Consider the following 22,139-nt stretch of genomic DNA (forward strand, 5'->3'; position numbering starts at 1 on the left):
AGTTTTCCTTTTTGGGCAACAAACCAAAACAAACAAAAAGTGTTGGATGTGTGTGGATGACAGGCAGCAGTGGGAGGCACCAGTAACTCCTGGTGAAGTTGGCTGAACACCCTCCTGACAAATGCTGTTGAGTAAACTCACACTAGACGACTGACAGATATCAGCTCCCTATCGTTGGTGACCCAACATAGCCTTACAACAAAGCATATTTGTCCATTTGTTACTGATTGCACAATTCAGAAAGTGGGAGTTCCTTCAAAAAGACAGCCCAGATGAGAGAGGTACTGAGTTAAAGACAGTTGGGGCTGAGGTCATCAGGTGCTGGGAAGATGGACACCAGGTCCCTAAATCTCGAAGGATGAAGCAACTAGGCAGATTCAGAACTAGCCAGAAGTCAGGGGCTGGCTGAGAGTACCAAAGCTAAGCCTGACAGTGTGTATGTGTGTGTAGGACCATCCTAGAAGAGTGGGGGTTGAGGGGCAGGAAAGCAAAGAAAGTCTTGTGGACAACTAACATTCTCCTTCCAGATCCCCGCAGCTCTGCCCTCAATTGCACAGCCCTGGTGCTTAAAGACAGGCTTGGTTCTCCAGTTGCAAAGCCTGATTGCATGCATTCTATGAGTGACGTTGCCCTGCCAGAACCACTGCAAAAGAGGCAGCCCCAGGCATAAGATTTGTGCTGTGTAACATGCCCAGGGCTCTCCCAGCTGACTGCACCCAACACGACGGAGAAGGAAATTTGTGCCCTGTCACCTCGTGCCCCAGCTGTCACTCTTACATATGCCGCACACTTTGGGAGGGAGGCGGTAGTGACATGTACTTAGAATCTGATTTGTGGGAGACAGTAGTGAAAAGGGAAGAGGGCTTAGGCTGACTTCTTCCTGTTTCAAGGAGAAATGTTTGACATCGCTATGTGGCATGTTTGCTCTAGTGTGATCTTCCCAGGAATGGTATCGATAAGCGTCATAGTCTTTGCTGGTCTAAAACTTTTTGATGGGAAGATATTTGTCCATGCAATGAGTCTCTCATTTTGCCATGCCTGCTGTCTGCTGGTGCAAGACTCTGGTGCTTGGATAAGAAGAAGGAAGGTAGCTTCCTGCCTTTGTCTTCTCCCAGGCCCAGCCGCTGGCTATACTGCCATCCCCATCCCCCATATTGTACAAAACCATGTGGATCTGCTGAACAGGTCTGTGAAATTAATTATACTGTGAGTGCTTGGTAACCAATGAATTGTAAATTGTACATTATTAAAACAGCATCAGAGCGCTGACTGATCTATTATTCTTTGGGGAATGAATGAAGATAAGGGCTTTATGTGTTGCAGAGGTCTTTTTCGCCACCATACAGCAGGCATGGGAGGAAATATGGAGTCTTTTCTGTTTTGTTTCACTGCAAACTGAATTAAACAGAAAACATCATCTTTAATGTTATTAAAACATGGTGTGTGCTCTCACATGGCTGTTTGTAGTATCCAGTGTGGTAGTGGACAGTCAACAAATGCTGTTCCACAGTGGCTGTGATCATGTGTGTCCATGTGTGCCGATCCACAGACGCAGCCCCATGTTCAACTTGATGTGAACAGGCGACACACAATATGGCATGACATGGAAACAGAATAAATTGTGTTGATATCTTGCTGCTCTGCAAAAGCTCAGTCAGAAATATGAAAACAGTGGCTGAGTATGCACCAGTGGCCTTGTGGCTTTGGTTGCAAAGGAAGAATCTAGAAGAAACAGTTTTTCTTGCCTCTTGCTTCTGGATACAACAGGACCATCACCTGGGAATAGCTGGTGAACCTCTCTTCTGACTGGACGATCTCCCCATCACAGCATTGGTCTACCTGCCATGAGGATGCCTTCCAGGCACACCACACTGTTCTACATGGAAACTTTCTCTTTCCATAGTTGATCTAGGTGGCAGTGCTAGTATTGTAACCTCCGGTCAACCATACAGTGTTGTTTTAGCAAGCAGACATTTGAGCTAAGACAAGCACACCAAGTACCGGGCAGACCACATGCCCATCTGCCTCCAGATAAACAAGTGGTTAAAATCCCGTAAAATGCCTGCAGATAGGGCTAGCCCTGCATACCTGAGATAGATCTACACAGCCTGTAAGGTCTAGGCAGAAAGAAAAGATGGACCCAGTGCTCCAAAATGATTCAAGATGTCGGAGTGGGTATTTGGCTTAGCGGTTAAGACATTGCTTGTGTCACCCTCAGCCCATAGAGGTGTGTCTGAGTTTGAATTCTCATGCTGCTTTCCAGCATCCTGCTGCTGTGCATCCTGGGAGGCAGGCGGTGGTGGCTCAAGCAGTTTGGGTGCCTACCAACCAGGTAGCAGACTGTAACTGAGTTCTGAACTCACTGCAAACATCTGTGCCCAAAGCTTTGTTCAACTGTGCAGATTCTGCACTCGGGAAGTCAGCTGCTGTGTGGAGGGACGTGTACAAAATGATCTGTGAGGAAGTCTGTGCATTTCAACTGCCCCGAATGGGCCATCAGCTAATTCGCAACATTTCTGAAATGCTGAAGAGGACAAGGCTGTCCTTTCTTGGTCCCAGCAGGAGCTGTGGTGAGACCACTCCTCCATCCCTATTGTCAAAGGGATGGCCAATCTCAATGGGAGAGTGCTATGGCAAAGACATGGGCTGCAGGGGAGTGATACTCTGTGATCAAGTCTGAAAAGGTGCCGAGGGTAGACTGGAGTAGAAAGAAATATGAGAGACACAGAGAGATGGCTGTGGACAAACAGAAGTCAGTTTTTAAGGGAGCTTCTTCTTAGAGATTGTTCTCACCTGGTTCTTATGCCCTGAACTACATTGACGCCATCTTCTTGTCCTCTAAATAACTCCTACGTTTTTGAGCCAGGGTGGCTATCATTTATTTTTTATTACATTCTAAGGAGCATGCTTTCCTCTGCTCCTCATGTACAAGAAAGAGGTAGACGGGCCCTGCGCACTGGCCTGGTGGCTAATGTCCTTGCCAGGATCCCGTGTGGGCACTGGTTCTAATCCCGGCTGCCCCGCTTCCCACCCAGCTCCCTGCTTGTGGCCTGGGAAAGAAGTCAAGGACCCTGCACCTGTGTGGGAGACCCAGAAGAGGTTCCTGGCTCCTGGCTTTGAATTGGCTCAGCTCCAGCCATTGTGGCTGCTTGGGGAGTGAGCCATTGGACAGAAGATCTTCCTCTCTGTCTCTCCTCCTCTCTGTATATCTGCATTTTCAATAAAAATGAATCAATCTTTACAAAAAAGAAACAAAGTGATAGAGGAGGTGACAGAGAACAAGAGCACAGAGGGATAGGTCAGTGGGGATTCAGCAAGGAGCCTGTGTACCAGGGATTCCTGGAGAAGGAGGCCAGCACAGCAGAGAGCACTTGGCCTAGAGGCAGGCAGGAAGGCAGGGCAGAGGCTAAGTTCCTGAGGTGTGCCACCCTCGCTGGTCTGATTTCCTGAAAGAGAATTCCATGTTTCTGGAACCCTTTCACCCCCCCGGGGGAAGGCCTCAACCTGGCTACTGTGCTGGGAAGACGTATGATCTGCTGGACAGGCTCCCCAAAGTCCTGCTTCTCCCTCTCAGTGTTTAGATCGGAAGTGTCTGTGGATGCTTTAGGGCAATGAGATGATCAGCTGAAAGGGGGCATCCTTCATACCATCAATCTGGTTAAGATAAGGAAAACGATTGCTCTCAATAGCTGAGATAAGGAAACAACACAAATGTCCTTTGACTGAAGAAATGTGACCATATATATGATCTACGGCGGAATATTATTCAGTCTGTAAAAAGAGGGAACTCCACCATTTGCAACAATGTAGATGAACCCAGGGGGTGTTGAGCTGAGTGAATTAAACCAAGCACAAAAAGGCAGGTTCTATATGACCCTAGTCACATGAGGAACTGAAATAAGTAGGAGAATGGGAGGGAAAGATATGGACCAAATGGCACAAAATATAGTGATGCAGGATGCTTAAGCTCCAGGGATCCAGCTTGGTGATCCCATTCAACAGTAATGTATTTTTAAAAAGATTTGTTTATTTTTATTTATTGGAAACGAAAATTTACAGAGAGGAGGAAAGACAGAGAGGAAGATCGCCCATCTGATGATTTATTCCCCAAATAGTTGTAATGCTGGAGCTGAGCCAATCTGAAGCCAGGAGCCAGGAGCTTTCTCTGGGTCTCCCACGCAGGTGCAGGTTCTAAGGCTTTGGGCTGTCCTCGACTGCTTTCCCAGGCCACAAGCAGGGAGCTGGCTGGGAAGCAGGGCTGCCGGGATTAGAACCAGTGCCCAAATGGGAACGCAACGCATGCAAGGGAGGACTTTAGCTGCAAGGCTACCACGCTGGACCCATCACTACTGTATTTTACAGCTCAGATTTGCTTGCAAGGGTGAATCTTATCTTTTCTCTCTATTCCCCAACACACAGACACAAAGAGTAACCTTGTGAGGTATTGGCTATGTTAATTTGCTTGATTATGGTGAGTATTTCAGAGTGTACACATATACCAAAATTAAGTTGCACAGTGTAGTGCACACAATTCTTACGCCAATTGGTCTCGATGAAGCGGAAAAGTTAAGAAAAAGAGGAAGTGCAAGTCTGATCACTTCTTTGCCATTGTATCAAGTGAGTGCTGCTTTCACTGCAGAAAAGCAGATGAGCATGCTGCATTTAAAGTGGGTGGGGGTTAGCTTTCTGTTCCAGCAAGGTGAGCTAGGAGGTTGATGCTGGTCCTCAGTAGGGAGAGGTTGTCAGCAGGCAGTGGGCTCTTTGCCTCAGTGCAGTGTGCCCTAAAATTCAAAAGAGGGCAGCAGCAACTTGCACTGCCAGTGGGACCAGGCAAGCGCTGGAACCTCAAGAATGTTAGCCTAACGTTTGCTGGTGTTTCAAAACTCAGGCCATGCACAAGTTCACTGTGAAACAAATGTGTGTTTCTAGAATGGAGGGTTTAAAAGGTAAAGCAGATATTTGCTCCATGAGATCCCGTGAGCTTTGGTGGCAGTAAAGGACAAGGGTGGGCGTTTTGCCCATCATGGCAGCCTCACAGCGTGCTGTTTGGTGGCATAGGAGTCAGAATAAAAGGCCTGGAGCAGAGTGGGGACGCCGCCTGGTGCTGTTAACAGCTTGGCATTGCTTTTGCAGTACGCTGTATTAGCAGGACCCCTCTCCCAGTGCGTGCCTCCAGGCTGTGGAGGCAGCGGCTTTCATGGTGATTTTGGAATGCTTTCAGGAGGAAGTTTGTGACAGGAAGGTGCAGGGGAGGACAGGTTTACTGAAGAAGAGGCCTGAAGATCTCTGCGTGAGAACACAACCAGATACTACAAAGTGTAGGAATTCAGATTTCATCCTTGGCACCATCTGACTGACCACACAACGATTCCATTTCCTGGAGAAGATAATGTTGGGATGTGAACTCCAAGCACCGTTTCATGGACAAGTTCTTCTGTGTCATTTGGTAGGTGAGGGAAAAAGGAACAAAAGGAGACCTTAGTTTTTTAAAAATATTTTATTATTTGAATGACAGAGAGAGAAGATTTTCCACCCATTGCTTCACTCCTGAGCTGGCCACAGTGGTTGGGGTTGGACCATACGGAAGTCAAGAACCTAGAACTCATTCCAAATCCCCCATTATGAGTGGCAGGTGCACAGCACTTGAACCACAACCTGCTGTCCCTGAGGGTGTGCGTTAGCAAGAAACTTGATCAAATGTGGAGCTGGGACTCGAACCCTGGGGCTCCAGTATGGAAACGCAGGTGTCTAGCTGGCTTCTGAATCATTACACTCAACAGCTGCCCTGAAATCTCATTTTTAAGATAAATTAAATTGGAATCACATCCAAGATTCTTGATTTTCTTTTTTATTTGGCCTGGTTTTCTACAGTTGTTTTGATTGGTGATATATCACCAATAAAATGTATATAAAGTATCACCAATGAAATATATTTCATAGATATGTTTTATATATATTTCATTGGTGATATATATATCACATGTATATGTATACCCTTTTTTAAAAACACAAAGCAGTTTTAGAATAACGTAAACCCACTAAGAAGCATCAAAGTGTAGCAATCTAGGGATACTAACTCTAAAAGTTGAACCCTTTGTTTATAATGAACATTATTGATTTCTAGAAATAATCGGACCTGGGTTTTTTTTAACCCCATTAACAAGTAATACTCTTAAAAAGTAAAGAGCTCCCATGAAGACTTGGAAAGATGCACTTTCTCTTTTTGTAGCCTTGAGATTAACAGATGCTCTACTGTCTAGATACACACCTGATTCTAAATAAAGGGTTTCTGAGAAACATGCCTTGAAATTCTGGGCTGATTCAATCTTAAACAATTACTGCGGAGCTGAGTTAATCAGCCCCTTTATGGGTACTGGTGAACAGAGGAAGCTGTTCACATGTAATAATAAAAACCTGACTTGGCAAGAGTTCATAGGCCTGCCGTGATTGTGCAGTGCGTCTTTGTATTCTCTGCAATATTGAGGCAGGAGATTCTTTTTACTGGTGTTTTACATGTCATGAAATTAAAACTGCCAACTGATAAACAAATTGATAGGTTGTCTTGTGCCAGAGAAGAATATTGGGGCCTTCTGGGGCTTTTACAAGATTTCCTGGGAGTCCACTTGCAGAATAACATTGACCAGAGTGATCACAAGGTCTTTGGTCTCCAAAGAGCTCTAGACAAAAGCTGAATCTCTCTTTTTTTTTCCAGAGCAATCAGCTCTAGAGTTTCAAAAAGAAGCGTTTTTGTTTTCCTAGTAGCAGAGCCTTCTCAGGGACAAGTTCACGGAGTCCTCAGATTACCAATGCAGAAAGAATGGTTGTGCTTACAGAAGGTTTCCAAGAGGAAAGTGATCTGTGAGAAAAGAGAAAGGGAGATAAATCCATCAGAGTAAACAGGAATGTTTAGAAAGAAACAACTCCAAAGATAACAGTTTCAGAAAGAGAACAACCCGATACTATAAATCTTTGTACTGAATATCAAAATTAATAAATTCTTCTGGACCGTATGTGGGAAGGCTCAGATTTGGCCAGTAGCTTTGCCCCCTCCGACATCATTTTCCAAAGGAATATTTAAAAATCTCACAACCCCAAATATGCAAACAAATAAAATCTCACAACCTCCATTTCTTTATTAGTGAAAGGAGCAAATTTTATTTTACTCTAAAATTCTTTCACTGAAATACCCTAATGGTCACTCCAAATAAACTCTACAGTATTGGTCTGTGTCTACCCTGTAAACTTAAAACTAGCTTTGGTTTATCGGGAAGCACGTAATCAGAAATTTCATTAAGCAGAAATTACAAAAGGTCTCCTTTCTTAAACCACAAAGAAATAAGCAGACGTCACGGTGTGTTCAGCCTCAGCCTCTTCAATAGCACTTGGTGTAACTGTATGGAGTTCTGATGTTTGCAGAATCACTTCTCAACCAGGCAACTATTGTTCAGGGACCTAGTGCTGTGTGTGGGAGTTCATGGGCAGGGTGCTTCCCTGTTCACTCCCCCTCAGCACCTCTCAGTCCTGCACCACCTAGCTGTGTATCAGAAAGATATTGAAATACTGCAGCGAGCATTCCTCCTAACCACTTAGAACAATCAACAGATAGAGGCCTCCTTTTCAATGACCTGCGGTGTCCATTACCTGGTGGGTTTTTTTTTTCCTGCCTTCTCACCATGTAGTTCTTCCCTACTGCTCAGAACCTTATGTTCCCTCAAATCTTTTATTCCGTAAACACTGATGTCATGCATGCATTGCATGTACAGGGAAAGTTAGGGTTATTCTGGAGAGAGAAAGTTGAAGCAAAACAACTCCTGCACCGAGAAGGCTGAAGAAGTTTGATTTCCCTGAAACGTGACTGAAACCTAGGTGCTCGATATTGAGTGAGCACACAAAATTAGATGTATGCCCCTGCACCCCACACGGACACCTCTCTGTCTCCTTTCTTCTTCATTACATCACGCTGGAAGAGAGGCTCACCTCTCATGCCCTGCTCTAGGCAGCAAGCAGGTGACTTGCTGATAACTCCCCTGAAGCAGTAAGATAGATAGGCATGGGAATCAGGAGAGGGAAAGGACCTAACAATCCTTCAGTACCCCATGGGCCTGTGCGCATGGCCCTTACGAAAAGTCATGGAGCTGAGACTTGTTTCTTGGTTACAAACTAAAGCATATGGAAGGCTCAGACAGGATCAGTAATAACTTGCCCAAAGCCACACAGTAAACGTCAGAGCTCAGAACCTAACATCACGGACTTAACTTTTTTTCCGATGCTCAAAAATCTTACATGATTTTGGAAAATTTACAGCTATCGTTTTCTCATAAGGATTCCATGCAATTCTATCAAGAAGGTATCTATTACAAGACATTAGATGCAATTTATCATATTCCAGGTTTATGTGTATACTGCATTTCATAACCGTGACTTAAGGCAGTTCTTGAGGCAAGCACAGCAATGGGAGGCCATTTAGCCCACGTTTCTACATCATGTTGTACGTTATCCGTTCCAATGCCATTGGGGAAAATTAAGAAGTGTTCTAAATCTATTGTTTTGGAAGAATTTCATTACCGTTAAAGCAGTTCAACAGGTCTAGGTGTACAGACCTATCTTCTCCAAAAATCAAGCACTTTTTAGACTGTTCCACAGACATGTAATGAGAGAAGGTAATGATTTGGAATAGCATACAAGAGGGTGGAAATTTCCTTTCTTTGGGGTTTTTCTCTAGAAAATGGTATGAGTCAATGTGAAAACAAAGTTCATCATTATGACTGTTTTGACTGCGACTCCTGATGATTCACCTGTCCCAGCCACCCCACTGCACAGTCTCAGTGTGGAAGTAAGTCCTTCCCCGATAGCCACCTTGACCGAGTTCCCTTCCCTAACCAGCCACTGTTTCTTTGACCTTCTGTTGATAATATATTAATTTTTCATTTGAATATGATTAGAATTCTTGGAAATTGGAACTTGCTGTTAAACTGTAGTAGAAACTCCCTCAGTAGGTCCTAGCAATGGTGTCTTAGCCTTCATACCCTATGATCTCATATGGGCACCGGGATCCCATACACCCAGTTACTCTATTTCTCATCCAGCTCCCTTCCTGTGGCCTGAAAAAGCAGTAGAGGACAGCCCAATGTCCTGCATCCACATGGGAGACCTGGAAGAAGCGCCTGGCTCCTGATTTTGGATCAGCTCAGTTCTGACTGTTGTGGCCACTTGGGGAGTAAACCAGCGGATGAAAAATCTTTCTCTCTGTATCTCCTTCTTTTGGTAAATCTGCCTTTCCAAGAAAAGCAAATAATTAAAATAAATAAATAAACTTGTCTTTTAAAAAGAGACTAAGGCCCTGTCTTGCATATGACAGATCCCATACGGGTGCTAGTTCACATCCCAGTTGCCCTGCTTCCTATCCAGCTCCCTTTTTGTGGACTGGGAAAGCAAGTGACAACGGCCCAAAGCCTTAGGACCCTGCACTCACACTGGATACCTGGAAGAAACTCCTGGTTTGGATTGGCTCAGCTCCAGTCATTGTGGCCACCTGGGGGTGAACCAGAGGACAAAAAAATCTTCCTCTCTGTCTTTCTTCCTCTCTGTATATCTGACTTTTCAGTAAAAATAAATCTTTAAAAAAGCTAAAAAGAAGAGAGACTGAAATGGTATATGAATATATATATATACACACAAATGGATACATACCTGTATATTTGCATTCACTCGCTAACGAACCTGTAATGGCTGCTAAGATTGAGAGTTGGGAAGTCCATCCTGGTCTCACACGTGGACAGCAGGAACCTGACTCCTTGAGTCATCCACACTGCCTAGCAGAGTCCGCATGAACAGGAATCTGGGTCAGAAGAGAGTACCGCCCCTGTGGGACATGGGTGCCTTAAACTGTGTTAACTGCTAGGTCAAGCATTGTTCCCATAAATTTATTCCATTTCCCATCAAGTTTTGAAGTGCCTTTGTGGAGTTGCCCTTTACAGTCAGGTCTGTAATCCATTGTGAGGTCACCTTTGTGAAAGGTGTCAGGTCTTTATCTTTTGTTCTTTTTGTGCATGGCTGTCAATTGTTCCAGTAGCAGGGTGAAAGTAATCCTTCCTCAACTGAATTGCCATTGTGCCTTTGTCAAAGAGCTTCACATCTCTTGATCCTTGGAGTAAGAATACTTTGTCCCTGCTTCTGTTGTTTAAAGGCCAGCGCAGACCATTCCAGCATTTAATAAATTATTTGCTTAAGGTCTGAACCCCACCTTCTCAGGCAAGAACACAAAACACGTTGTGGATTAGGATAGAGAACAAGATAAACCGCTGAAGCATAAAGTAGAACAGAATTTATCCAGGCCGAATTTTGAGGTCAAAGTTGACAGAGAAGCCAGGCTCTAGACCTGACTCTGCCATTTCACCTTTTGAACTTTTGCATTCTGCATTTGAAAATCAGAAGACTGCTAAAAGATGCATTCTGGGCCCATCACGGTAGCCTAGTGGCTAAAGTCCTTGTATTGCACACACCAGGATCCCATGTGGGTGCTAGTTTTAATCCCGGCGGCTCTGCTTCCTATTCAGCACCCTGCTTGTGGCCTGGGAAAACTGTCAAGGACGGCCCAAAGCCTTGGGACCCTGCACCTGTGTGGGAGACCCAGAAGAAGCACCTGGCTCCTGGCTTCGAATTGGTGCAGCTCTGGCTACTTGGGAGTGAATCGTCGGATGGAAGATCTTCTTGTCTCTCCTCCTCTTTGTATATCTGCCTTTCCAATGAAAATAAATAAAAACCTTAAAAAATAAAAGATACATTCTAGGATTCCACTTTTAGGGTCCCAGGGGCTGTGAAATGTCTGTGTACAAGAGGCTTTCCCCTGCATGCAGCCAGCTTGTTCTGACTCATGAAGATTCCTTGCGTTTATTATTGGCTGCCTTATCCCATATCACTTCACCAACTCAGGAAAATGAAAGTTTTGGACAGAGATTTGGCTGCACGATTTCTCCCAAGGCTCCCTTCCTCCCGCACCCCACAACTCCTCCCGCACCCCAGAGGCTGAAGACATCCCTCCTCATCCTGTGTTTTCATCTCAGGCACTGATGTGTCTTTGTGTTCCTTTCTTTCCTGCGGACACAGTATCTACTCTGCCTCTCTTCTCTGCTGTCTCTCCTTTCAACTCTCTTTGCCTGCGGCTGATCACATGCCCTCATTCTCAAGAACGCATCGCTTATCTGTTTTCCATGTTTAAGGCAGCCAAAGGCTTTCTAAGATAATGAAAATCTCTCCACTGAAGTTTCGAGCTGCAAAGAATCTGCTAGATGTGCTGGCACACAGAATTACAGGAATGCGCTTCTAGTGCTTGTGGTCTGGGATCCTCCTGAGGTCAGGAATCCACCAGAAATAGAGTCATGTGAAAATAATTCTCATAGAACATGGGCTTGCGTGCATTTGGGTGTGAGTGTGTGTTCGGCTTAGTTGAGGAGAGAGGAGAGCCATCAAATAATTTTTCAGAAGAGGTCACAGATGAGTCTTCAGGAAGTGTCATTTTAACAACAGCCAAGAACAGGAGTTGGGGGGATTTGGGCAGGAAAAAAGGAAGGATGTATAAATAGCATTGTATTTTGGATGTGGCTAGGTTAGCTCTTAGTCACAAATGGGCAAGGTTGACTTAGCTGGTTCCATTGGCTGGACAGGTGCTCCCCCCCCCATCCTCCGACCGCTTACTCTATTATTCTATGGCCCACATGTATTCCGAGGCTGTTCCATTCTTAATGCCCTGGCAATTGATCATACTCCATCAAGGAAGAATGTGTGTTTGAGGGCTACTGCTGTGGGGCAGCTGGTTACATGCCATTTGAGACACTGGCATCCCATACCTCTGTGCCAATTCAAGTCTCAGTCCCTCAACTGCTGATCCAACTTCTTACTAATACCTGGGAGGGCAGCAGAAGATGGGCCAAATAGTGGGTCCCTGCCACACACATGGGAGAGAAGGATTCCTGGACTTTGTCCCAGCTGTGGCTGTTATCAAGCATTTGGGGCTCTGCCTTTCAAAATGTGTATGTGTGTGTGTGTGTGTGTGTGTGGGAGAGAGAGAGAGAGAGAGAGAGAGAAAGAGAGAGGAGTTCAATGGCATTGTTTTACAAATATCTGTGTTTGGCGACAAGCAGAAGTAGAAGAAAGGATTAGAGAGAAGAGACTCTTGATGGGTTCTTAAATCCAGTTTGTAAGGGGCTTTGATGGTTGTTCATAATGATGTGGTTAGGCTCAGGTCAAAGACAGAAAAGAGGGAGGAAGGAAGGTTGAGACAAGGAGACTAGGAGATGACCTTGAATCCAAGCGCAAATGAGAGAGACAATATCCTGATGAAATAGCAGTGATGCTCAGAGGCTGAAAGGATTTGGAAGAACTTCAGCAAGCATTTCGGGACACAACTGAGTACAGTGAAACAAGAGCCAGTTAGGCCAATTCCGGGGATTCTGACCTGTGTGTCCGCAGGGGCCATACTTTCCACATAAATAATCCAGAAAGAGAGTGTTTATGCTGAAGACCAGCAACAAGTCTCTTTTTTGATTGTTTGTATTTTTGTTTCTGATGTTGTACTACCTGACTTCATTTATATATTTATATTTATATTTATATTTATATATATATATATATATATATATATATATGTAGAGAGAGAGAGAGAGAGAGAGAGAACAAACTTTATGTGTTCCATCAGTGTGGTTCCTAGAAGACAATTATACTTGCTACAGTCTCCTACTATCCCACAATATCCCACTCCCCAACGCCCCAACTCTGTTTCAAATCTACTGCTTTTCAGAGGTAAATGGGACAAAGAGGCAGTTAGATGGACTAGTCTGGAATTTGAGATCAGCACAGACCAAGGGCAAAGCTAGAGTAATTGACAGATTGAGAAGAGGCTAGAGGAGATGTTATTAAAACAGTGCAACAAATGTTTGAAAAGGCCTTGCTTGGGGCCGCCGGACAAGCGTCTACAGGTGCCTCCTGACTCAGGTTCAACAGATATGAGAATTGTTTCCATAAATTAATGCTGAAGTAAGGCATATATTTTAAAATATTTTTTTGCTTATTTTTTTCATCAGTAAACATATAAAGATATACGCAGAGCTCCCATAGGCTGACTCGTTCCCAAAGGCTGATATGGGCAGAGCTGTGCCAGGCTGAGGCAGGAGTTGAGAACACCATGTAGGTATCTCCCTTAGGTCACTGGAATCCCATGACTCGAACTGCTTCCCAAGGTCCCTTAGGGGATGCTGGATGTTTTAGGTCCTAGGCCAAACACCTGCCCTGGTGTACAAAAAAAAATTTTTTTCCGTGCCTTTATGTCTGTTTCCCTGGTTGTCTCTAAGATTTGACAAATAAGTATTTCCTTTCTTTCTTTTTTAAAATTAACCATAAGGTGAACATCAAATTCTAGGGTATGACAAACATGACAATTTGATTTACCTGTTCCTTATTTTCAATCCTTCCGTGTGCTTAAATATAACATGGTTAGTTACAGTAGTACAGAAAAATATATAAGGTGCCTTTTCATGGAGATTCCCAATCTTGGGATTGAAGGAAAAAATGGAGAAAAGTTAATTCCATTTACTTACTTTTTAGAATGAAAATCTCTTTTGAAAGCTTTTTCCCTATATGCTGGTTATTTTTATTCTCCACACACACACACACACACACACACACACACACACACACAAGGCACACACATCAGCAGACACCTAATGCTTGTGAAGCAAATAGTGACAACTTAAGAAAATATTTTCAATATTTAAAGTGTTTAAGTGATATTTAAAATATTTAAGACGCATTCTTTCAACTCGCATAAGGAATTAAAGGACTGAAATAATTTCCTTTGGAACCAAAAAATTAAAAAACATTAATATGCTTGTTGAAAATGCCAGCACGCAATTTATATTATAAAGAAACAACTGAGAGATAATAATGTCCTGTTTTTCCAGGAATTCACACATTTTGCCAATACCTACGCAATGTGTTAGGAAAATCCCTTTATAAAGCATGAGATTTCTTACTAGAAAAAGAGGTTTTTGGACAGTGGTGGATTCATGTAGAAAATCAAATCTTTTTTTTTTTTTTTTCCAACCATTTTAGGTTCCAAAACTCTTCAGCCATATTTAGGCAATGAATATAAAGAACATATTCTGTTTCTTTTTCCCCAGAAACTGATGTGTTTACTCACTGATGGACTCAGCGGAGCTTTTCAAATTAACTTCCATTTTTACAGCTCTCTATTCAGATCCCATGTGGGAGTTTACTGTGGAGACTCATGCAAGATGGAACCGACATCAGCAGGCCTGCTGCTGAATTGGCTTGCTTTGGTGAGCATAGCAACCCTTCGCTATGTGGTTCAGACCCAAGTTTCAGCACCTAGGTCAAACTTTTCAGCAGGAGCCAGGAAATGAATAAGTCCCAAGAAGGTCCTTGAATGCAAAACATGCTTCCAAAAAATGTTTCACTAAACATTTGGAGAACTTCTTCCATGAGTGATCTGTGACATCAGATTGTCTCCCTTGAACACATTGGTTCGCTTTTGCAAGTTTTTAAATAGCCATTGAATCGATGCTCAAGGTAGAAGGGTAAGTAAAATTACAAAACCTAAAACCTTTTGGGCAACAGTTCCAATGAATAAAAGTAATATTTTAGTGAAGTGTCCTGAATTGTAATTGAGAGAATTCATCCGGGATTGAAGCAGGCCTACTGAAGACAGCGCTATTAAGATTCACTCTCTGAGTCAGGTACATCAATTCTTGGACCATGGGAAGTTTTTGCGTCATCCTAAGCCTGGAGCGTTCGAGCAGGTTAATATATACATATATCTAATTAATACATATTTATAAAATTATCTGTACTAGCCAAAGTGACAGTTTTATTTGGCTCTGAACTTCTGTGAAAACATGTCTATTTGCATTTTGCTTCTTTTTTTCTTTAGGTTTAGTTTTCCCTGAACGTGATCTTACCATCTTCCTTAGAATGATTGCTTCCTGTCCTGAAAGAGAAGTTTTCCTTGGCATTCAAGCTAGACTTTCTTCCCGTTCATATCACCATTTTTAACGGCACATTTTTCTTCCCATGGTAAGAAACACTGTAAATAATTGAGGTGATCCATCAAGAGACCCATTCTTGATCATGAAAAATTACACAATTCAGGAAGAGTCAATTAAAAACCACAAACTTCAGAACCTGTTGCTCAGTGAAGATTTATTGTTATAGAAGGCATCTCATACACGATACAGGAAGGGGGGGGTCAAAAACTGTTCGAAGTTCTATAAATGCAGTTAAAGCTTTGACAGGAAACTTGAGTATGATTTACACAGTATCAAAGTCTATTCGTTCTTTGAGCTGGAAAGGTTTAGTTTTTCTTTCTAACAGGAGACACCTACATTCTGAGGCTTTTTCTGAGACTCCTAGGAACAACACCCACTGTAGGCGGTCTTCCCTTTCAGTAGTTTTACATGAGACTTAGTCTTTGGTTTTGCTCATACAAGGAAAACCCACAAATCAGATGAGAGAAGTCAGGACATTTTCCTTTGTTGAACCAAGCATCTGAAAAATTCAAACTACCTCGAGAAAGACTCAAAAAGTCGGGTTTCTTTTTTTGTTATCTAGTTGCTTGCTTAGGAGACAATCAGCATCTTACACAACCACGTGTAGTTTTTCATGTTAATGACATAAAATGCTGCTTGAGTGACCAAGGGGACAATGCCAATTCTCTATACTTTTCTTTCAGGGGATTTTTGTGACCAAAATTTCTCTTTCACAAAAGGACTAGATATCTACCCGCAAAACTTCTCTTCATCTATTTGTTTGCGGTTCCTGGCCCATCAGGGCAAGTGTTAAACTCCGTCCAAAGGTATAGGTAGGGGTGAGCAGGCCAGGGTACATGTGACCCGCGTCCCTCTGAAATTAAACTGTCAAATAAAAAGGAGGCATCAGGCCCTTTGTAATAACAAAGAATGCAATCAGATTTGGAATTCCAGCAGTGTTCTAGTGTTTTCTTTCTGAAGTGTGACATGAATGAATAAAAATACAAATAAACTTCATCTAAACAAGCAAGCCACGCTTTGCCATCGTAGCTCTCAATATCAAATATGTCAAGCTCTAAAAAATACCCAAGAACAGTGACCTAGCCGAGCTGGGCTTACAGCATGTTGGGGATGGAGCTACGTTCCATGGACTTTAATCTAGCATTATGTTTGTTCAGTTCTGTTGAGACACTGCCACTTCAACTACCAGGGACTACGGTATCTCATATTCACATAAATATTTGAATTTTGACCTCATAAAAAGTCCCCGGGGTCTATAACACTTTATTCTGGTATAATCTGAAACAAATCCTTCCCTTTTAAAAATCAAATAGACCATGTTACACACACAGCTGACTATTTACAAAGCACCCAATTAAATCCCACTTAATTCTCTCTAAAAATTCCATCTAACTAGTGGCTACAGTACTCAACACATTCAGTGCATAATGTTCGCAAAGCCCTGATAGGTCTATCTAATCGAGAAAACAACGCCTTCGCTTAAAAAGTCTTAAAAAAACTGCAAGGTTTTAAATAAATGAGACCAGAAATCACAATACAAGACCGATACATCTACTTTTAATATTCACATGTAAAAGTTACACATCACAAGACATTGGACAGCAGCTTAGTAGTAACGAACATAACTCTAGTGAAAATCGTTTTTTATAAAAAAATAATCTAGATGCAGTCATCAGAATTTTTGGTCTACTTAACGTTTGAAGATCGACTTTTAGCCCTGCTTAAAGGATTTGCCATTATGCCTTTTTTTTTTTAATCTTTTCTCTCCCACCGTTGCCTATTAATATTCTTTGGAGGAAGGAAGGTGAAAAAAAAAAGTGTTCATTTCCAAGAGTCTGTCCTTTGGTAGCAAGCGGAGAACACTTTCCATTTCGAGGAGTTAAATGATCTGTACAGACATGAAACATGTGACAGGAAGCCATCAGTGTAAAATGAAGAGTGATAGCATTTTTTTTTTCACTTTGCAGACAGATTTTGTAAACTCCATGAGGTCCAGGCATTTCCCCATCCTGTACGCAAAATCATCCAGAATCCATTCGGACCTCAGTGAAGAAACAAAACACAAACACGTACTCAGATTTTTCCACTAGAAAACCCTAGGTTACAAAAGAAAAAGCACCTGACAATGTGTATGTCCCACATGTATGCTTCAAACACAAAGACTTCAATCTAGGAAAATGGACTCAGAACGAATTTATTCTGTGATTAAATATCTCATGCAAGCCATGCAAGACCTCATCTAGAACTGTTAATGGCGAGTCTACCACACTGGGGTGAAACAAAAACGAATTAAAAGCCAGGCCAAACAAACAGAAAAAGACATTCAAGGTACAACAGCTCTGCAGCTTAGCTGAAAAATTATTTTCCAAAAGAAACAGTCCCATAGGCTTAAAAAAACCACACAACATAATATTTACAAAAAATATTTAATTAAAATATCTTATAATTACAGTAGTCTATTAAAGCATATACTTTCTCACACTCATAGAACATCTCTATATATACAAGGTATGAAATGTCACTGGGTTATCTATACAATATGTAACATTCTTGCAGGGAAAAGGAAGTTCCTTGCCCGTTATAATCATCTATTTTAAACAATAGATGCAAAAAAATTATCTACAATGCTCTGGTATATTAGTAAAGCTTCACAACAAAAACTGAGCTCCTTGGTCACAAAGTAGGCTTCTAATGTCGGGTTTACTCGTATCTTCTATTTATCAGTCCTGTCGCAACTTTAAGCTTCAAAGTTTAACTGCACCTCCAAAACACACAGAAATGTACAATTCACAGCGGTTATAAATGAAGAGACAAAAGAGAATACCAATGCAGAATGTTTATGAACGTGCAAAAAATAAGATGAAAGTTTTATTGTTTTTCCTTCCTCTCCCTCTCTCTTGGAATGACGCGTGAGTTTCTAGACGGGCTGACGGTTTGTCTTTTCTCGGTGGCTTTTCCACTAACTTCTGCTCTTCCCCCTCCCTCTGCAAGCGCCTGGCTCGGGCGCAGGCGGCCGCACACCTGTGGAAGAGGAATGAACAGAGGGGGGTGTGTGAACCTTCCCGCTGCAGACTGACTGGCGCCACCGACCAAACTCAAGACATGCTTGATCAACAACCCCAAACAAACCACCGCCAGCTCGGACAACACACCCGAGGCCCCCGCGGCCAGGCCAGGCGCCGTGCAGGCAGCTGCGGGCGCCAGCCGCGCCCAGGGAGGCCCCCCACCCCAGGGGCGGCTGTCAGCCAGCGCGGGGTGAGGGTGGGGGGGACACTTTCCACGTCCATGAGGGTGTCCTCGCTTGGGGAGTAGGGCGAGCAACAAGAACCCGCTGCAGCCTGGACTCTCCCCGACATCAACCTCCCCCCTCCTCTTCCTCGGCCCTCCCCACTTCTAAAGGCAAGTGCGGGCTCCCTCCTCGCTCTCTGGGTGGTGGGAACAGAGAGGGCGCGCTGCCCCGACACTCCGCCGGCAAAGCCCCCGACCCCCCCACTGCAAGCCGCCGGGCCCCGGGAGACTCCCGCCACCCGGCCACTTGGGGTGGACGCCCGCGCGCTCACCTGGACAGAGCGGCTCAGCGGCACAGAATGCTGTCGCCCTGCTTGTTCACCGCGCCGGCCTGCAACGGCAACCCAACACCAAGGTAAGAGCTTAGCAGGCGCAGGCGGGCGAGCTCGCCACGGTCCCGGTGGCGTCCACGGGAGCCAGCCTGGCGCGCCCACGCCCCTCACCGCCCGCTTCGCGGGCTGCAGCCCGGGGGAAACCCTTGCCCACGCTGGCGGGGATACCTGACAGCCCGCTACGCACACAGCACGGGGCCTCCGGGATCCGAGCTCGCCGAGCCCAGCCTGAGGCTGGTGGCCCTGGGGCGCCCGGAGGAGAAGAGGGAGGAGGTTGTCATCTTCCCGGACTCCGACCCCGAGGAGGGGGTGGGGGTGGGCATCCCGCGTCCCGCCACCCGTCCTCCCGGAACCCTCCAGCCCCCCGCAGGGGTGCACCCCGCTTCTCACCGGGTCAGTGTTGAGCGCTGTGAGCGGGGTCCGCGGCGGCGCGGCCGGACACGTCCCGGCCGGGTGGAGAGGTGGCGCGGGCGGCGGCGGCTGCCTCAGCAGAGCCGGGTGCGTCTCCAGCGCCAGCTGCAGGTCCAGGATGTAGTCGATAACGTGCTGCAGGATCTCCACTTTGCTGACTTTCTTGTTGGGCGGGATGGTGGGCACGAGCCTCCGCAGGCGACTGTAGCAGTCGTTCATATCGCACTGCAGGCACAGCGCCGGCTCGTCGGCCGCCGCCTCGGCCGCCTTGCAGCGCGCTGCCGCCGCTGCCGCCGCTGCGGCCGCCGAGCCGCCCAGGTTGTGGCCGTGCTCCGCCAGACAGCGCAGAGCCAGTTCCCCGCCGCCGCAACCCGACGGCGCCTTGCGGCCCGAGGGGCGCACGGGGCTCACCGCCTTCATCGCGTGCGCCCTGCGCCCCGCGCCTAGAGCGAGCGGACCCGCTGGGGCGAGAGAGGCAGGCAGGCAAGCAGGCAGGCTCCGGGCCCCGCCCGCGATCGCGCCCTGCTCCGCTCCCTTGGCTCCGCTGCTGGTGCTCCCAAGCCCAGAAATGGACGGGAGGAGGGTCGCTCCGGATCTGGCGAGGGGAATCTCTCAGCTCAGTGAGCGACACTCGGCCCAAACCAAAAAGGCAAGAAAAATGAAAAAACAAACAAAAAAATCAGCGGGGGAAATGAAAGAGTAGCCCGCTCGCTCGGGCGCTTTACTCACTCCCTCTCCCAGCTCTGCCTTAAAGCCGGGGTAGGGAGGCGGTTCTTTTAAGCAGCCGCACTCCCGGAACCCACTCCCCGAGCCGACTCCCGGAGTCGACCGCCGGCCGCGCCTCCCGCACTCCGCTCCGGCCCAGCCCGCCGCGCAGCTGCCTTTATAGCGCCGCGCGCCCCGGAGGCGGAGCCAGCGCGCCGGCCAGGGCGCACAGCAGCGCCCGCCGAGCCCAGCCGAGCCGGCCGCTGGCGCGCGGGCGGGGACGCGGAGGGAGGCGGCGAGGGGCGGGAGCTGCGGGCGGTGCTGGGCGGCAGGGAGGAGGGGAGCCGGGCACCCCGAGTGGCCAGCCAATCAGGCGGGCAGTGCCACCTCGGGGTGGGGGGGGATGCCGCCCTGGCCAATGGGAAGGACCCTCCATTCCGTCAACGCTGTGGGTCGCGGAGCGGAGAAAAGAGCCGGGTGGATGTCGGGCTGGGCTGATGTGTGTGTGTGTGTGTGTGTGTGTGTGTGTGTGCGCGCGCGCGCGCGCGTGTGTCCGAGGGGGAGGGATAAGAGAGAAGTTCCTGCGAAGAACTGCGGGAATGTGTGGCTGGCATTCACTCCCCCGCCTCCCCGTCGAAGCTGCTCGGGAGGGGGAAGCGCTGGGCCCCGCTGGGGGACACCCTGACACTCCTCCAAGAACTGCTCCTGGGGACCCTGTGCCAGCCCGCACCCCATCCCCGGGATTCCAGCGCCTTAAGAAAGAGCCGACGTTGGAGGCGGCGCGTTCGTCCTCTTCGGCATTTCGCCCCCTGTTTGATTATTCGCCTTTTCACAATTGCTGAAACCATAATGATGGAATGGAATGTGTAGCCTTTCTCTGTCTCTCTCTCTTTCTCTCTCTCTCTCTGTGCGTAAGAGAACAGCTAAACCTCCGCAAAGGAAATAGCAAGCAAGGAAAGGCATGTCGAATCGAATGCAGGCTTTTTTTTTCTTTTTTACTGAAGGGCTATATAAATGAACGTGGTGAGATTTTTTCTCTCACTCATCAAGATGCAAAAGTGAGCTAAAGAAATGTAATTGCCGTGCGCGCAACACTAGAGCACATAGAGATTAAAAATGCACGGACACGAAGTACTTAAAATTCCACTATGGTATATGATATTAATCCGTTTTATGTTAAATTCATACCTGTCCCTTCATTTACGCCATTAACGCCCCGTTTCACGTATTGGTGCACCCCGCTTAAAATACGGCGATAGGAGCCTTCAGTCCTATCACTGGTAACAAAGCATTACAATTTTATACTTCCTGTCTCCTGGATCCAGCTAGGGCCCCACCCCGCAGAAAAGCTTTTTAATTCCAGGTGGGTTTTGCGTTGGATTTCTGATGGAAACGCTGTCCCTACCAGGACTCAAACCTGACAGTGAACTTTGGTGGGGGGCATTTTGCGGACTCTTAGAAAACACACACACACTCACACACACAGCCCTTCAGCTGGGGCATGGACAGAGAAACTCACAGGCAAGATGGGGAGGTTGCTGGATTGGTGAGTGCATCCACCTTGCCAGCTTTGTCCCCTTTAGACAGGCTCGTTGGTGAAGCAACAGAAGCGTTGTGTGCTGGAGGTCTAACTGAGGGCCAGGGCCGTGGGCCTCATTTCTTCCTTTCTGCCTCCCTTCCCAGAGCTGAGATGCCTGCAACTGGCACGTGTTTTTGTGTGGTCATGTGGGCTCCCCGTGCCTCTTGCATTGCATCTCCCCAGAGCACATTCCTTTTTCATGATGAAAGAGAGAGCAAGCCTTCAAGGCTGATTTCGCAGGTAGATGCCGCCCTGCTCCCTTGCCCCAACCCTTACACATTGCTGCCTCTAATTATTTGGAAACCCGCGACCTTCTCATTGACTTACGTGCACAAATCTAGTTGGTCTCCTGACACAAGTATCAAGAAGATCAGAACTCCCAGAGCAAAAGCAAAGGCTTTCCTCTAAAGGTAGACACAACTTTCTTTTTAAGATATAAACACACAGAGCAGTGTGATGCTGACACAGCAGTGAGAGGCAGTGCAGAAGTGGAAGCGTTGTGGAGCCGTTCCGATCAGCATAGGTGAGAAGGAGGAGTGTACAGATGTTCTATTCCATTGATTTTTTTTCCTCTTTCCTAGAGTTTAGAAACTGCTTCTGAATTAAAAAAAAAAAATCCGTGAGTTTTATCTGCCTGATAACATCTATGCTAACATACCCGAGACACACCCACACTGCAAAACTTTCCATATCCTGATTCACATTACATTTCAGTTTTAGGTATGTGGCACAAAAAAATCATCCGAGGGAACTTCTGGACTTTGC

The 22,139-nt window shown here is 46.0% G+C and overlaps 1 protein-coding gene across 1 annotated transcript; it reads right to left on the bottom strand.

The window, feature by feature from the left end:
- Nucleotides 1-15,797: 15,797 nt before the first annotated feature.
- ID4 (inhibitor of DNA binding 4) lies at nt 15,798-19,572 on the bottom strand. The gene is made up of 3 exons (XM_004593095.3): nt 19,070-19,572; nt 18,620-18,678; nt 15,798-18,080 (listed from the first exon to the last, which is right to left on the bottom strand). Exons 1-2 carry the CDS (start codon nt 19,508-19,510, stop codon nt 18,634-18,636), a joined length of 486 nt encoding a protein of 161 aa, XP_004593152.1. The 5' UTR covers nt 19,511-19,572; the 3' UTR covers nt 15,798-18,080; nt 18,620-18,633.
- Between the last annotated feature and the right edge of the window lie 2,567 nt (nt 19,573-22,139).

The sequence above is a fragment of the Ochotona princeps genome, chromosome 1 (genome assembly GCF_030435755.1).
Source record: "Ochotona princeps isolate mOchPri1 chromosome 1, mOchPri1.hap1, whole genome shotgun sequence".
NCBI classification, from domain to species: Eukaryota; Metazoa; Chordata; class Mammalia; order Lagomorpha; family Ochotonidae; genus Ochotona; species Ochotona princeps.

Bases quoted from the DNA above. Each gene is read 5' to 3' on its own strand.
- ID4 (XM_004593095.3), bottom strand. From the start codon at position 19,510: ATGAAGGCGGTGAGCCCCGTGCGCCCCTCGGGCCGCAAGGCGCCGTCG. The intron at 18,679-19,069 runs GTGAGAAGCGGG...TTGCCGTTGCAG, and splicing joins CAGCGCTCAACACTGACCCG to GCCGGCGCGGTGAACAAGCA.